This window comes from Gekko japonicus, unplaced genomic scaffold, assembly GCF_001447785.1.
Source record: "Gekko japonicus isolate JY-2015 unplaced genomic scaffold, Gekko_japonicus_V1.1 scaffold1453, whole genome shotgun sequence".
NCBI lineage: Eukaryota > Metazoa > Chordata > Lepidosauria > Squamata > Gekkonidae > Gekko > Gekko japonicus.
This window is the reverse complement of record NW_015167093.1, coordinates 24,507-28,915: the sequence shown is the minus strand read 5'-3', so window position 1 is coordinate 28,915 and position 4,409 is coordinate 24,507. Positions and strand designations below refer to the sequence as shown.

The following is a 4,409-nucleotide window of genomic DNA, read 5'->3' as shown; positions in this document are numbered from 1 at the left end:
AAAGGTAAAGGTTCCCTTGCTCGAAAGCCAGTCGAGTCCGACTCTAGGGTTGCGGTGCTCATCTCCGTTTCCAAGCCGAAGAGCCAGCGCTGTCCGAAGACGTTTCCGTGGTCATGTGGCCGGCATGACTAAACACCAAGACGCACAGAAGGCTGTTACCTTCCCACTGAAGTGGTACCTATTTATCTACATGCAACTTCTTGCTTTTGAACTGCTAGGATGGCAGGAGAATAGTACCTTAAAGAGTAACAAAATACATGGCAGGTTAGGAGCTTTCCCGAGTCGCTGCTCACTTCTTCTGAAGCAGTAGAAACCCTAAAGTAGCACCTTAAAGACTAACAAAATATGTGGCAGGGGAGGAGCTTCCACAAAAACTCCTATCCTGCCATGTATTTTGTAAGTCTTTAAGCTGCGGTGGCTCAAGTGGTTAAGACGCTGAACTGCAGGCTGTGGAAGTTCGAGACCCGGGTGCCGCATGATGGAGTAAGCTCCCATGTCTAGTTCCAGCTCCTGCCAACCTAGCAGTTCGAAAGCAAGAAATTGCAAGTAGATAAATAGGAACCACTTCGGTGGGAAGGTAACAGCGTTCCGTGCGCCTTGGTGTTTAGTCATGCCGGCCACGTGACCACGGAAACATCTTTGGACAGCGCTGGCTCTTCGGCTTTGAAACGGAGATGAGCACCGCAACCCTAGAGTCGGATTCGACTGGCTTTCGAGCAAGGGGAACCTTTACCTTTTTTATGCCACGATAGGAGCTGCGGTGGCTCAAGTGGTTAAGACGTTGAACTGCAGGCCGGAAGGTCGGTAGTTCAGCAGTTCGAGGACCGAGTGCCGTATGACGGAGTGAGCTCCCGTCTCTGGCCCCAGCTCCTGCCAGCCTAGCAGTTCGAAAGCAAGAGATTGCAAGTAGATAAACAGGTACTGCTTTGGTGGGAAAGGTAACAGCGCCCCGTGTGCCTCGACGTCTAGTCATGCCGGCCACATGACCACGGAAACGTCTTCAGACAGCGCTGGATCTTCGGCTTGGAAACGGAGATGGGCACCGCAACCCTAGAGTCGGATTCAACTGGCTTTCGAGCAAGGGAAACCTTTACCCTTTACTATGCCATGATAATCTTTGGGAAGCATTGTGGAACCTTTCTGTTTGAGTTGGCTTTTCAGTGCCGTGAATGAAAGTGGTCTGGAGAAGTGATTTTAGGGTAGCGAGGGGTTTATTCTAGTGGAGATTGTTGCGTCCGTGCTGTTTTTTCTTGGATTTAATGAAGCACACCTGAAATTTTCTTCTGCAGCTTGAGACTGGGAATGCTAGAAGATCTAGAAGAGCAGAGACGTGAAGAGGAGGAATTGAAACGCAAGAAGCAGACCAAAAAGTTGAGAACACGTTAACCAATTTGCCATAACTTGGGTTTCCTTTTGCTCTTCCATTGCTTGTCCTCTATTCTTCCACGTGACCCAAATTTCAGCTTTAGTTTTACATTTTATATGAAAGGGTAATAAACGATAGAGGAAACACAGAAATATGATTTTTTTTTCCCTTCCGGTTGACCCTCAGATGATTATTTTTAATACTTGCCAAGGTTATTTAAACAAATAAGTAATGCACTAACGGAGCATATTAGCTGGGGTAGATAGCGGATGAATGTTACCACACCCTAAAGTAGTTGAAGGATGCTGGGCAGACTATCGACTTGACTATGCACTGGCTTGCAGCAAGTGGGCCCCGCACACCAGTATGCCGGTCTGCTTTCTCCATTTTCCTTAGCAAATAAAGAACGTCGGTCTTATTCTCTTTTAAAAGACACTGTGTGTCCTGAGATACGAATCTTAAAATGTCACTCTCCTCTGTTCGGATAAAGCACAGACTTAAAATTTTAGCTGCTGTTGATGTTTAAAGCAATAGAAATATGTACTTTTCTGAAGCAGTACTGTGACGAAAGATCGTCACAGTTGGCTCGTGTAGAATATAGGGAGGCAGCAGCATCCAGCATGAGGCAAAGTAGTCGTCCTGACCAGCAACACCTTAATTGCTGATGTCAACCCCCTCCCACCCCGTTGCTAAGCTCAGTTGCTGGTAGTAGTAGCAGTGGGGCTTTTTCTCTGGCCTTGTGACTATTGTGCTGGACGAAAGAGGCCTTAAAGGCCTGTCTCCACATTGAGCAGTGCATTAGATGGAAGTCTTGTGAAGGCTGGCACTGAGTGTGCCGCACCCGATGCTATCCTGCGCTGCCGTGCGGGAGATAGGACTCGGCGACAAGTATCAGAAATCCTTTCAGTAATAAGCAGGACCAAAAGATTAGTTTGCCTCTTCAAGCTGAAATGTTATGCCAAAAAAATAAGATGAAAATTACAAAATATATATATCTTGGAAAACATGAACGTGCAACGTTCTTATATATAATTTGTATGCTAAGGATTTCTTACATTTAAGGAATATTTTAGGCATCCTTTAAACCCGGTTTTTCCTGTCTGCAATCTTGGATTTAGCATATTAGGTTAATGACTCCGGAGCCTGCCAAGTATATATTACCACTGGTACTAAAAAAATTTAAAAACAAACACACTGATTCTGTGTTTTTCTGATTACAGAGCTGGACAGCTACTCTGAGTTTCATTAATGGAAGCACAGGTTGTCTTGCTTGTTGAAAACCTATCTTTTCCGTTTGTCAAGAGGTGACGTGTGTGTCTTTTGAAACTTTTACTTTACTTTACTTTTACTTTACATTTCGATTTATATACCGCTCAGACCCGGAGGTCTCAGAGCGGTTTACAGATATGTTGCAAGTGCAAGTTAATTCCCTAGACTATGGCCACATATATTACAGGGGGTGGGGCTGCCTACCGGCACCCAGGGGGTGGGTTAGCTGTTCCCCGGCTCTCTTCCTCCGGGGTCGGCGTCCCATTCTTGCTGTCTAAGGCCAGTCTTTCTCAGCTCCGCGATCTTCGCGAACTTTGCACGCTGATTCAATCAAAAGTAAAGCCCATAATGGGTTGGATCCAGACAATATTTCCTATAAACAGAATTGAATTTTCCTGCCTCCCACTGATCTTCAAAATACTTACTCTATGCTATAGGGGACTTTAGGAACAGCATAGGGGGGGCACTGCAGAAGGAAGGAGGAAATCCATGGAAATTGACTGGGCATGTTGCAAGAGGTTGCATTCTCATTCTGTCCTACAGAATTTTCTTCCTTCTTTATGGATAAAACCGTAATTTCAGTCCAGCGTTCCATGTCTTTCCGCCAAGTATCCATAACATGCTGTTACAGCAACAGTCACTTGATAGTTGCTACCATGAAAAAAAACTAATATCTGGAAACAAGGAATCCAACCTCCTAATTCAAGTGTCAAGATGGGAGGAAGTTGAGTTTAAAGAATGGAGAAACCATTCAGCCTTTCTAGCTCTCTGGAGAGCCATTTTGCTGTACTTTCCTGAAACAGAAATTCTGGGCAACTGGTATAATTGGTTTCCTACAATTAATTTGTTATTTAACAAGAGGTCTTTGTTTAATTTTTTTTTACAGAGCTCTGTATACTTTAAGTACCACACAAAACTGCTTTGGCTTGGAACTCTCACTGTGTGTGGATCTTAACAGATACATTTGTTTCTGTGTTTGTTTAGCCAAGGCAATGACTGTTGGAAATAGGATCAAGTTGGTCTTCATCTTATAATTCTCTTAATGTGAGACTGGCTAAACCATCAGGTCAGATATACTTCTCAGCAAGTCTTGGATCTGATAAAGAATTTTTAGTAACAGAATTCTGTACTGCCTAGATTTCTCACGAGTCTTTATGCCTCGCATGCATAATTTGGACCACTTCTTGTGAGATTAATTTCAGACTCTACTTTGAAACACTTCAGTGTTACTTCTTGTAAAAGATAACTGGAAATATTGCTAACCTTCACCATTGCATTTAACCCATTAAATTTTACATTTCGTGTAATTTTCATGAAAATTGAAGCCTAATCATGTACTCCAAATTAGTCTCTCATAATTGTATTCTCTTTTCAGGTGTTATGCTGTTTGCCCTTTAGTAATGTATCTGTTTACATTCTTTGTGCCTCCCCCCCCCCCTTCTTATTTCTTTACCTTATATAAAAAAACTTTGGCAACCAGATGAATTGGAATACTAAAGGTTTTCCCCAAGATACATAAAACATTCAAGCAAAATTTAGAATATATTCTTTCATTTTTCTTGTTAGGCATTGCATTGATGATTTCACAGATTGTATTAGCAAGTCTCCAGTTTAAATATCAGATTCTGTTCAGTAGTTGAAAGATGTGCCTTGTTTTACAAATCAGATTTAAATATTTCCTTGAATGTGGGAGTGAAATGAAGGATTAGTTCTGGTATCAAAGATACTATGTTTAAGCTTTGATGATTTGACATAATGTACTTTTCATAAAGCC

General features: G+C 42.7%; 1 protein-coding gene across 1 annotated transcript in view; it reads left to right on the top strand.

Annotated features, from left to right (window-relative positions):
* SPTY2D1 (SPT2 chromatin protein domain containing 1) overlaps positions 1 to 1,389 on the top strand; it is a 21,646-nt gene extending 20,257 nt beyond the window's left edge. Inside the window, exon 5 of the mRNA XM_015412893.1 lies at positions 1,290 to 1,389. Coding sequence (XP_015268379.1) covers positions 1,290 to 1,386 — 97 coding nt within the window. The 3' untranslated portion in view covers positions 1,387 to 1,389. The remainder of the gene's footprint in view (positions 1 to 1,289) is intronic.
* The last annotated feature ends 3,020 nt before the right edge of the window (positions 1,390 to 4,409 follow it).